The sequence below is a fragment of the Podarcis liolepis genome (assembly GCF_965112155.1).
Source record: "Podarcis liolepis genome assembly, chromosome: 11".
NCBI lineage: Eukaryota > Metazoa > Chordata > Lepidosauria > Squamata > Lacertidae > Podarcis > Podarcis liolepis.
This window is the reverse complement of record NC_139565.1, coordinates 11,660,163-11,672,302: the sequence shown is the minus strand read 5'-3', so window position 1 is coordinate 11,672,302 and position 12,140 is coordinate 11,660,163. Positions and strand designations below refer to the sequence as shown.

At 44.8% G+C, this 12,140-nt stretch overlaps 1 protein-coding gene across 3 annotated transcripts in view; it reads left to right on the top strand.

Annotated features, from left to right (window-relative positions):
* Window positions 1–7,974: 7,974 nt before the first annotated feature.
* The window catches only part of MFSD14B (major facilitator superfamily domain containing 14B), a 41,935-nt gene continuing 37,769 nt past the window's right edge, over window positions 7,975–12,140 (top strand). The window contains exons 1-2 of one of the 3 annotated variants that reach the window (XM_083464955.1): window positions 7,975–8,244; window positions 8,340–8,419. In XM_083464955.1, the coding sequence (XP_083321081.1) occupies window positions 8,372–8,419 (48 nt within the window). In that variant the 5' untranslated portion in view covers window positions 7,975–8,244; window positions 8,340–8,371. Of the gene's footprint in view, window positions 8,420–12,140 lie in introns of all 3 variants that reach the window. The other 2 variants (XM_083464957.1, XM_083464956.1) reach the window with 2 other exon arrangements.

Sequence of the window (12,140 nt, the reverse complement as noted above, 5' to 3'; positions counted from 1 at the left end):
CTAAGTACGAACAATGTACTTCTCTCTTACTGAAGCAATGCATTTCCTGGCGGGCCAGGATGTGGTTTTCTTTTTGTGGAGGCAGGTGGTGTTAACATCACTCTTCAGCTAGTCTGATTAGCTCTAGATTGGAACAAAGGGCTGCTCTCCTGACTATTGCAATTATTTTTTCCATCACATTGATTGAAATGTGAAAAGTCAAGCCCTCTGCATATGAGTTGGGACATAATGTCCATCAAAGTGACCATTATTATTATTATTGTAGTAGTAGTAGTAGTAGTAATAATAATAATAATAATAATAATAATAATAATAATAATAATACTTTATTATTTCTACCCCGCCCATCTGGCTGAGTTTCCCAGCCACTCTGGGCAGCTCCCAATCAAATGTTAAAAACAGTACAGCATTAAATATTAAAAACTTCCCTAAAGAGGGCTGCCTTCAGATGTCTTTTAAAGATAGGATAGCTGCTTATTTCCTTCACATCTGAAGGGAGGGTGTTCCACAGGGTGGGCGCCACTACCGAGAAGGCCCTCTGTCTGGTTCCCTGTAACCTCACTTCTCACAATGAGGGAACTGCCAGAAGTCCCTGGGCGCTGGATCTCAGTCAGCCACTTGACTGAGCCACCTGGCTGAACGATGGGGGTGGAGACTCTCTTTCAGGTATACAGGACCGAGGCCATTTAGGGCTTTAAATGTCAGCACCATCACTTTGAATTGTGCTTGGAAACATACTGGGAGGCAATGCAGATCTCTCAGGACTGGTGTTATGTGGTCTTGGCGGCCACTCCCAGTCACCAGTCTAGCTGCCACATTCTGGATTAATTGCAGTTTCCGGGTCACCTTCAAAGGTAGCCCCACATAGAGCGTGTTGCAGTAATCCAAGCGGGAGATAACTAGAGCATGCACCACTCTGGCGAGATAGTCCGCGGGCAGGTAGGGTTTTAGCCTGCGTACCAGGTGGAGCTGGTAGACAGCTGCCCTGGACACAGAGTTAACCTGCGCCTCCATGGACAGCTGAGAGTCCAAAATGACTCCCAGGCTGCGCACCTGGTCATTCAGGGGCACAGTTACCCCATTCAGGACCAGGGAATCCCCCACACCCACCCGCCCCCTGTCCCCCAAAAACAGTACTTCTGTCTTGTCAGGATTCAACCTCAATCTGTTAGCTGCCATCCATCCTCCAACCGCCTCCAGGCACTCACACAGGACCTTCACCACCTTCACTGGTTCTGATTTAAAGGAGAGGTAGAGCTTAGTTGTTGTTTAATTCTCTAAGCTTTATTTGTTTTTGCACATTTTGGCCAGTAGGAATAACATAGCATTGATTAAAATCACATTTTGCTTAAGGTAAGTTAAGTGAGTTATGCCGTTGACGGCAAAGCATAATTTCCCAAGTACTGCTCTTCCAAGTAGATATGGACTCTGTGCAGGTGTGTCTTCTTAACATAAGGCGGCAGTCAGCACTGCTTCACCAGCTGTCACTGCAGCATTGGTAGCAACGGACAGCCCAAGAGTACCGACTGACTGAAGCAACAGCTTTCCCAGCTGCTACTCCTTCACCATTGGTGATGGCCGCTGCAGACATCATTTTTGCAACCAGAGCCAGCTGCAATTCCAGCTCCAGTGAAACCTGCTGCTCCCAGTGCTGCTGGGACAGCAATTGTGGCCACTGCCAAGCCGGCTACACCTCCCAAAACTGTAGTTACTAGATCAACCATGCTGGCTTCCTAAAGACCCACTCCTCTTCTTGCGTATCTAGAAGTGACCCATTTAACTACTTATTCTATCTGGCCTCTTGCACCCTCTTTACAAAGAGCCATTCTTTTTTTAAAAAAACTATTTTTTATTGGTTTGTAAATAAATATTAATACCATAGAATACTTAGCCAGCAGTACAGCCAGCAGTACTAATTGTCTTTGTTTTATCCGTTGTCTCTAGACATACACTTGCACATTCAATATTCAAATATAATACTTAATGTAAACCCTTCACTGAAATTGTTATGTACTGAAGTTTTGACCCTGGGCCAACAGGGGGATACTGTAGATAGTTATGCAAATAAGGGATCGAAAGTGACGTTCAGTGATTGGATAGTTTTAGAAAGTTGATACAGTTACGTTGTACTGGAGCTCTATATAAGCAGGCTGACTGAACCCTTCAGTTCAGTTCTGTCCTGGCCTGTGAATAAACAAGAGCTGTTTGAAGAATCGCTGTGTCGTCTGATATGTTCACCCACAACTTAACAGAAATATTGAGTGGTTGGTATAACAAGGTCTTGAGTTGGGTCATTAACATAGTTAAAGAAAGGAGTCCATGTTTCTTGGACGGTGTCTCTAATTGTTATGTCTTTATTTGACCTCCTGTGTCTGGTGAAACACTCAGACATTGCTGTATTCTACATCTTATTTCCCCATATGTGGAGGGGTATTTCAGTCTGGTTCTTCTGTTGCTGAGCTACTGTTAATCATGCTGCAGTCAATATGAAGCCTACCAGTTCCCTGTGGTACAGGGTGGAGCCCAAGTCTATATCCAAAGATAGCAGGGCTAAGAATTGGAGAAAGGGGTTGGCCTGTAATTGTGGATATAATGGAGAAGGCTCTACTCCAAAAGTTTAACATGGGGGCATTCCCAACAAACTTGACTAAATGAACTAAGCCTTCCATAGTGCTTCCAACATAAATGGGAAAGGGAGAGATTATTTTTTGCCAGTGTCCAGTGCGATCGGAGAATGACTTTGAGTAATGCCTCCTATAACGCAGGAGAGATCGTTTTGAGGAGTGTGGGAGAGGTCCAGATGCCCTCCCATTTGTGATATTCAATTAGGTGGCCTAAATCTGATTCCCATATAATTCAAAGGCCTCTGGCACCCCCTGCTTCATGATCTAAAATACTGCTGTATATTAGGGAAGCAGCACTTTTGTGTTTTATGTGATGGCCTGAATCATAGAGATTCAAACAAGGTACCGTATTTTTCGCTCTGTAAAACACACTTTTCCCCTCTTAAAAAGTAAGGGGAAATGTGTGTGCGTCTTATGGAGTGCAGGCTGCGCGGCTATGCCAGAAGCCAGAAAGGTGAGAGGGAGCACTACGCAGCGTTCCCTCTCGCTGTTCTGGCTTTGGGATAGCCCCCCGACGCCTCCTCAGGGCAGCGGGTTGAAGACTCCCCGCTGCCCTGTGGAGGCTTCACGCGGCTTTTGCAGCAGATGGGGGAAGGGACAGAGCACGGGGCTCTGTCCCTCCCCCCACCTCCCAGATAAGCCCCCAAGAGCCGCGCTCCTTTTAAAGAGTGAGCAGCTCTTGTGGGAGGTGGGGGAGGGACAGAGGGTAGCTTACCCATGCACAGCCTCTTCCGGGCAGGGGGAGCCTTCATCCCGCTGCCTGGGAGAGGCTTCAGCGGCTATCCCAGAAGCCAGAACAGCAAGAGGCTATCCCAGAAGCCAGATTCCTCTTGCTGTTCTGGCTTCTGGGATTCAGAATATTTTTTTTCTTGTTTTCCTCCCCCCAAAACTAGGTGTGATAAGTCTGGTGCCTCCTATAGAGCGAAAAATACAGTACCTTTGGTGAGCTTGCAGAGGAAATCCCCCAAAATCCAGCTGTCCAGAGCGTAGTTTACTGCCCAGAAAGGAAGAGTGAGAACAAACAATATGTCCACAATAGCCATATTGCAGAGGCAGACATCAGTTATAGAATCAGACCTCTTACATAAAACAAATGTCATCACTACAAACATATATCCCACGATCCCCAGGACACAGATCAGGGAGTCAGCAATGGGAAGAAAGGCTTTCGTAAAGTTTCTGACTTCATCCTTGTCACATGGCATTGCAATCTCAGCATACAAATCGGAATAATCTACGATGGTTGATTCTTCCTGAAAGGACAATGGATTCCGTTAAACTCACATTTCGGCAAGCTCTGGTTTAGGTAAGGAAAACTTTTGGTAAAAACATTTGGTCTTCATTTGTTTGGTTCTTAAATATACATTCTGAAGCAGGGGGAAATCCATGCTCCATAGGAAAGGCCTGGAATTCAGCAGGGGGGAGGATGTACTGTAGCGGGAATGGAGAATCACAAAAAATTAGGGCAGGGACAGAATTTCTTTGTTCTGGAGAGAGCAAGGTACATAGAATGGCACACATGTCTGTCTCAACCTATGACTCAAAAAAACTTCCTGTACGAGGCTCAACACACTCCCTCACTCCATCTATTCTAGCAGAGAACTTGGGCTGGCAAGCTTGTCGTTCGGAATGTTGTCAATTCTGTTATAACACTACTTAACTTCCGATTGGCTTCAATCTGCATAATTGCAAACAGAATTCCCTGCTGTGGAAGGACATGTGGATCCAGAAATGGCCTCCACAGTCACTTACAGACTCACTGTTAAGACCGTGTTCATGGAAGACAATCTTACTCAGCTGCGAGTGATCACCAAAGAAGAAGGAGTTCTAGTTTCACTGTTGGGAGGCAGTATGCCTCTGAATATCAGTTACTGGGAATCACAAGGGGGGAGGATGCAGTTTCATTCAGCCTATTTCCCATAGGTATCTCATTGGCCACTGTGGGAACAGGATCCTGGACCCAACAGGCTTGCGGCCTGATACAGTAGGGCTCTTTGTTGTTAAATGCAGATTATATATTTAAGGGAGTGTGGCGTTTGCCCATTCATTTAGAAAATGTTTGAACAGGTGGGAAAAGTAGGGTTAAAAATATAGACCAATAGGAAAGCCGGAGGCGGAGCCTACCTGTGTATAAAAGGGCTTAGCCGAGGTTTGTTGGTGGGTAGTTGGTTGGTTTTAGTGGGTTGGCTGGTTGGGAGAGGCAGTTGGAGAAGCAGTTGGTAGGCAGTTGGTAATAGAGAGACAGTTAGGGCAGTGGGTTCTTGAGTGAGGGGAGGTAGAGAGGAAAATAAGACTAAGAAAGTAAAGAGTAACAATGTTTGGAATGCCATAAAAGTTGAAATAAAATACACTCTTCTCTATTAATTGAGAACCTGACTGCGGCTGAAGTGATTTTACTGGGGAGGACCTGGTTGGTGGCAGCGGATTAGTAGTGTATGGGTCAATAGTCCGTGAGACGACCGGGGCCTCCGTACGAAAGCCACAGGGAGGAATAAACAACTACCTCTCACATTATCCTTAGTGATTAGCCATTACTGGGAGGGGAGGGTATGCTGTCGGATTTGTAGATCCTGAACTCTTGGCATCGGTTAGCAGCTGCACTGGCCTCCCATCAGCTCTGCTCTCAGGATGCTCTCCTTTACCCTCAGGTTGGTCATCTGCAAAAGACACTCTGCGCTCTGTTGGTCTGAAAGATCCCAAAGTTTCTGCATCCGATATGGATAGCACTTGCCTTGGCCTCAAGTCAGCTAAGCTCCCAGTATGTACACCTTCAGCATCATCATAGTCATCTGCAAAAGCCACTCTGCACTCTGCTTGTTTGAATGATCCCAAAGTTCCCGCATCTGATACTGGTATCTCCTGCACTGGCCTCAAATCAGCTCTGCCCTCAAGATGCTCTCCTATATCTTCAGGTTGGTCATCTGCGGAAGCCACTCTGCGCTCGGCTGGTTTTGTAGATTCTGGAGTTTCTGCATCTGATCTGGTTAGCACCTGCACTGGCCTCAAGTGAGTTACACTACCAAAGTGCACATGTTCGTCATCATAATGGTCATCTGCAAAAGCCACTTTGCGCTCTCCTGACATTTCTGCATCTGATATGGGCAGCACCCATATCAGCTTCGGCTTCAACTCTTTTGTGGTATCAGGTTTCTTCTTCTTCTTCACCATCATATTCATTGACGAAAGCCACTACATCTTCTCTTTTATGGGGAATGCGTTCTGACTGTTTTGTAGATTCAAAAGCTTCTTCATCTGACATGGTTAGTTACTTTTTTGGCCTCAAATCAATTTCACTTACAAATTTCTCTTCATCATCAGCCTCATATGTGTTTCAAAAAGCCAACACATCTTTTTTGTAGGAAATGTATTCTGGATGTTTTATCAACCCACTTTCACTTTTAAATGATTTTTTTGGTGTGCTTAGCTCTTGCATGGGCATCAAATCTGTTTTTCTTTCAACCTGTTCTTGTGAGTCACTATCCAATGTCCCAGCGGAAGATTTTGGTTCTGCTTTTGTCAAAGGCCCTGTTGCATCTGACTTCATTATGCTTTTTAACGATTTCACACAGAATGATTTAATACTGAATCTTTTTGAATGACAAGATTGAGTCTCATCACCAGCATAAATTGTTTTTGTGTATGAGGAAGTTAGACTCTGAAAGAAAAGAAATACAGTAAAATTATTATAGGGACTTTTAATTTTTTTAAAAATTACTTTTTTTCTAATGAGAAATTGTTATAGGGACTTGATAGGATGAAGAATCTGATGCAAACAATATATGATCATAAGAATTGTCTCTGACTTCATATACCCTGTCCCAAGAATCATCACTATTCTTAGAAATTAAGAAAGCTTCATCAAATTATATTGAAATCTAAACATTTGCCTATTAAATAACAAAATCCACAGAATCTTAATGATGAGAGGGCAGAGAGCAGGACCTGCATGTGTTATGCACTGCACCCTCAGTCAAGTTACTAGGTTTTCAAAATGTGACCATTCAGATCCAGAATTCTCATTTTCAATCATGGGACAGACTTAATGGGTCCATATCTCCACGAGAACCTTGTTGCTCTAGCTCTTGACCTTTGTTGACCTTGGAAGATGACAGTCACATGAAAACCTTTTGCGTGTTAACTACACAATGCCACTCTGTTTATCTTCTCCCGCTTTCTGAGTCAGCAGAGGCTTAGGTCTCAGAACGTCTCTGGACTCCAGATTCGATGTTTCCAGGAAGACAGTTGATCATTTTCATTTATAAATTTATTTATTTGGTTCTTCAGATTAAAGTTTTACAACCAATATATCCGACATACAACATAAAAACCAAGATGCCAAAGAATCTCCTGGACTTTCCTCCTCACCTTTGTAGGTCCTATTGTTAATCATTTCCTCCTGCATCTTTTATGATAATCCAAATCTTTTACATCTCCATTATGTCCAAAATTCACCATTATACTACAAGTGTTACTCCAATCCTACTAACAATTTTAGTTTCGTTTATACAGTGGTACCTCGGGTTAAGTACTTAATTTGTTCCGGAGGTCCGTTCTTAACCTGAAACTGTTCTTAACCTGAAGCACCACTTTAGCTAATGGGGCCTCCTGCTGCCGCTGCGCCGCAGGAGCACGATTTGTTCTTAACCTGAAGCACTATTTCTGGGTTAACGGAGTATGTAACCTGAAGTGTATATAACCCAAGGTATCACTGTAATTTATCTTAAAAACCACTGTAATCCCCCCCCAATTCCTTATTAAAATCTTCCCAATTTCTGATTCTTCGTCATTTTTGCCATTTCGGCATAATCCCTCAACGTCCATCTGCCATTCTTCTTGGGCCGGGATTTTATCTTCTTTCCATCTCTGGGTTCCTTTTCAAATGCAATGCCTAACTTAATATCGGTGCTCCTTTTTTCACAAATACCACTAGCGAAGATAGGAATATTACAATCAGCAATTTTAACAAATTATTAAACTCCAGCACTTGGGTTCTTGGGCCTATTGAAAGAAAAAGGGTGCAAGAAATGGAAGGCCTTTCTTGGCTTAAAAAAACAAACAAAACCTGGATAAAAATGGATTTTAAAAATAGATAAAAATGATGCGAAGCAAAGGCCCTGGTAATTTAAGGCCTTCCATCCCCCGCCACGAGCATCCCCTTCGAAAGAAGGAAACCATAGCAACGGCCCTAACGCCCGCTCCGAGTCACGTGACCCCGGACGCTCGAACGGCGGTGGGAACCGCACCAGAAAGTGCGTAAAGGAAATGTAGCGCAGATGCCACGCCCACCCACCATATGCCCCGCCTCCGTGTGTGACGCAGTTTCCGGTGGGAGGTCCCTGGGAGGAGGGAGGGAGGCCGGGTCACGTGGGGAGGGTTCTGTGAGGGGAGTAGCGAGGCGGAGCGAAGACGGAAAGCGGCAGCGGCATCGTCGGCGCCTCGAGGCTATTTCCCGGCGCGCGTTCCGTCCCTCCCGGCTTCCGTCCCTCTCTGCCTGGCCCCTCGCGACGGTGGCAGCAGATGAGGGAGCCGGCGGGAGGCCTCCCGGAGCCCCTGCCTCGCCGCCGCCGCCTCCTCCTCCGGGGCGGCAAGATGGGAGCGGAATGAGCCCCGAGCCGGAGCCGCCGCCGCCTCCTCCTCCTCCTCCGGCCCGGGAAGCGGAGGTGGTGGCCTTGACTGTGGCGGCCGTGGTGGACGGAGAAGCGCCGGCGGCCGGAGCCGGCGTAGGGAAGCAGTGGGGCAGCCGCATCATGCTGGTGAGGAGGATCGGCCTCAAGCCGGGCGGAGGCGCCGCCGCGGTGAGTAGCCCGGGGAACAGGGCCCCTCTCCTCCCCTTCGCGCCTCTTTGCCCTCCCCCGAAGCATCCTCGGGGGTCCCGGCCCCGGGAAGCGGGCGCGCTGCGGGCCTGTTAGGCGCCGGGAGAGGCTCGAGGCATCTTCCTTCGCAGTCCGCGGGGTGGAGGTCGGGGGGCCGCCTCCGTCCTCCTCGCTCGTCCACATTTGTGTGTTTTTTTGCTCCCCGATCTGTTGGGCCTGGTTGGGCTCGGTGGTAAAGGTCGGACCAGGGAAACACGCGGGAGGTGTTATTATTATTATTGAAACGGGGGGAGTTATTATTATTATTGGGGAAACGGAGTTATTAGGGAAACACGGGGGAGTTGTTATTATTTTTATTATTGGGGAAACATGGGGGAGTTATTATTGAGGAAACACGAGGGAGTTATTATTATTAGGGAAACACGGGGGAGTTGTTATTATTGGGGAAACACAGCGGAGTTATTATTATTATTATTGGGGAAACGGAGTTATTATTAGGGAAACACAGGGGAGTTGTTATTTTTATTATTGGGGAAACATGGGGGAGTTATTAGGGAAACACGGGGGAGTTGTTTTTATTGATTGGTTGATTGGTTGAATTTATATACCGCCCTATACCTGGAGGTCTCAGGGCGGTTCACAGAAAAGATCACAAAATATTAACTCAAAATAAAAACAATAACCCTATAACACCCTCTCCCCCCCAAAAGAGCCACATTTCTTGTAATTCAAAAGGCATTAGATGTTGGGGGTAGGCTCAGCCCACTTTCATCCCTATTCCCTTCTTCACTCATTTTTATTATTATTATTTGATTGATTGGATTTATATACTGCCGTATACCTGGAGGTCTCAGGGCAGTTTACAGAAAAGATCACAAAATATAAAATAAAAATAAATAAAACCCAATAACCCACCCACCCCCAAGAGTCAAATTTTAAAAGGGTATAGGTTTCCCCAGCTTGGATGCAAGAGATGAAGTACACGCAAAAAACCCCAAAAACCTTTCAGGTTTATACATTTCACTAATTTTACAATTATTTGAACATTTCAAAAATTGACTTCCTTCCCCTCCTTTCTGCAGTTCCTCTACTTTAAATATAGTTAAATATTTATTCCTCTACTTTAAATATATACTCTTATGAAACTGCAGGTTATTACAACAATCCTGCCAATCTTCTTATTTGTTTACAATTTATCTGTAAATATTGAACAAATCATTTCCATTCTTTTGCAAAAAAATAACAATTGTCATCTTGTAATTGTCATCCAGTAAGTTTCTCCATTTTTGCATATTGCACAAGTTTTTGTACCCATTATTCCTTTACTATGACTTCTGCTTCTTTCCACTTTGGTGGCGAGTAACATTCTTGCCACTGGTAGTTGCATACTGTATATGAATAAGTTTCTATACAGTTTAGCTAGTTCTGTCCCTATAATTTCCAAAATAAAAGCTTCTGGTCCCCGTCCCCCCAACATTATTTTAAACATCTTTTTCATTTCGTTATATATCATTTCCCCTTGAAAACTCATACCACAAGACTCCTTAATGCTCCTTTTTGTGCTATAAAATATTGTTGATCTCTGCATGGTGTTTTTCTTTCTTTCTTTCAATGTGTGCTTGGCTTGGGCTCTCCAGGCCTCACCCTTGATACAGGCTAAGTGAGTTCTTGTGTTTACCCTATAGGGGTTGGGTACCTGCTGAAGTCTTTTAGGCAGGCATGAGAAAAGGCTTTTTTTCAGTTTTTTCAACTCTTATATGACTCATTGTACTATTTGCTGCTTTAAAAATGCTGTGCTTTGGAGCCAGCTGGATTACTCCCTTTAAGTCTCAGCCCATGGACAATCCACTGCTACAGCTTGCAAATTATGCTAGAGTCTTCTACTCTTTCACAGTTTGTCCAATCTGTAATTTTTTCATTTATTTATTTGAGCAATGGCGCTTTGAGAATGCAAAATGTGCCTAACATATTTTGTGTTCTCAGTTATATGCTAGATGCTGTTCATATCTTCCGAAGATAACACATTGACGTTATCTAGGAGTGGGCATGCAAAAATTCATTTGAAATGTAGGAGTTGAGCTGTCTCCCTGCACACATCGCTAGTAAACATTGAATGACGTGCCTTCTGGAGCTAATTCAAGTATCACTTGTGTAGTGTAGAGTGCACAAAAATAGTGTGTGCCTAACCTCTTATATGCAGTGTGACATGATGCTTGTGTTTGGATATACTGCAAGACTTGGCACAAAGATTTGGCATGTCTTCATTCTAGTGCTGTGCATATCTCATAGCAGGCTCTGGTGATTTATGATGCTGTATTCAGTTTATTAGTTGCTTTTTGCAATTTATTAGTAATTTGTTACATAAGCATCTAGATGTCTTTTTTTAAAAAAAACAGAAGTTCAGAAAGAGCAATATGTTGCAATAAAAGCCATTCAGTAACCCACAGAACTATTGATTCAGCTGCTCAAACTTAGTATCTAAGCAGTTTATCTTTACTGGTAAAGCCATTACAGCGGTACCTCTGGTTGCGCACGCTGCAGGTTACAAGCTCCACTAACCCGGAAGTAGCCGTTCCCTGTTGAGAACTTTGCCCTGGGATGTGAGTGGAGATCGCCACTTTTGCCAATGACACCTCATGTTACGAGCGGTTTCCAATTACGAATGGACCTCCGGAACAGATTCCGTTCGTAACCAGAGGTACCACTGTATAGAATTAGCATCAGTTAGTCTTTCTTATTAATAATAATAATATAATTTTTATTTATACCCCGCCCTCCCCAGCCAAGGCCGGGCTCAGAGCGGCTTACAAGCAATAATAAAAACAAGATGAATGATTACAACTTAAAAACAAAAATAAAATACAACATTAAAATAATGGAACATTAAAATATTAAAATGTAGCCTCATCGCAGGAGGAGAAGGAAAAGAAAAAAGAGAGGGAGGGAGGGAATCAAATTGGCTCCAAGCCAAAGGCCAGGCAGAACAACTCTGTCTTACAGGCCCTGCGGAAAGAAATCAGATCCTGCAGGGCCCTGGTCTCATGAGGCAGAGCGTTCTACCAGGCCGGAGCCAGAGTTGAAAAGGCCCTGGCTCTGGTTGAAGCCAATCTAACTTCCTTAGGGCCTGAGACCACTAGGGTGTTGTTATTTATGGACCTTGAGGCTCTCCGTGGGGCATACCAGGAGAGGCGGTCCCGTAGGTACGAGGGTCCTAGGCCGTGAAGGGCTTTAAAGGTCAAAAGCAGCACCTTAAATCTGACCCTGTACTCCACCGGGAGCCAGTGCAGCTTGAAAAGCACTGGGTGAATATGCTCCCATGGCAGAGACCCCGTGAGGAGCCTCGCTGCAGCATTCTGTACCCGCTGGAGTTTCTGGGACAGCTTCAAGGGCAGCCCCACATAGTCAAGTACAGTAGTCAAGCCTGGAGATGACCGTCGCATGGATCACTGTGGCCAGGTCGGGGCGGGAAAGGTAAGGGATCAACTGCTTGATGCAGCGAAGGTGGAAAAATGTCGCCTTGGCTGTTGCTGTAACTTGCGCCTCCATGGAAAGGGGAGGGAAACTTGTAGCAATTGGGGCCCTTTCATCACATAGTATGCATGCAAGTGACTTTGATCAGATCAATGCATGCAGACTTAACATTGTATAATAGGAATACATTTTGCACCAAACTTATTCAATGGGCTACAGACAAATACAAGAT